Raw genomic sequence first — 393 nt, forward strand, 5'->3', positions numbered from 1 at the left:
AATGCCAAACTCAAACGCAGCAATGAACACAGCAATCCCAGTGATCGCAACACCGTTCTTCGCCTTTGTAGATGCAATGCCAGGATACACAGGGACACCGCACAGAAACAAACATGCAAGGGATGCCACGAGCGAACACGCAATGAACAACTGACGCATCGTGAGAACAGAGGCAAGCGGGATCGAGACCAGAGTCGTCACAAAGTTCCATATCATCACCACGGCGTTACCCACAAGAGGTTCCATCCCCAGCCTGTTCATGATCGTCGGCGCATAATTCATCACAGCATTGATACCAGTCAACTGCAACGTCCCCGCCACTGCCACACCAATTAACATTGGACCAAGCATTCTTAAATAGCCGTATTCATTTGGGTCAAGCGCACCCTCACC

The 393-nt window shown here is 50.6% G+C and overlaps 1 protein-coding gene across 1 annotated transcript; it reads right to left on the bottom strand.

Moving 5' to 3' along the window:
- Positions 1–351, bottom strand: TM35_002621000 (hexose transporter; the record flags this gene model as incomplete). The annotated part of the gene is made up of 1 exon (XM_029032058.1): positions 1–351. A coding segment is annotated over one exon (351 nt), but the record flags the coding sequence as incomplete, so codon positions are not given.
- Between the last annotated feature and the right edge of the window lie 42 nt (positions 352–393).

Source organism: Trypanosoma theileri, assembly GCF_002087225.1.
Source record: "Trypanosoma theileri isolate Edinburgh chromosome Unknown TM35_Tth_262_V1, whole genome shotgun sequence".
In the NCBI taxonomy this organism is placed as follows: domain Eukaryota; phylum Euglenozoa; class Kinetoplastea; order Trypanosomatida; family Trypanosomatidae; genus Trypanosoma; species Trypanosoma theileri.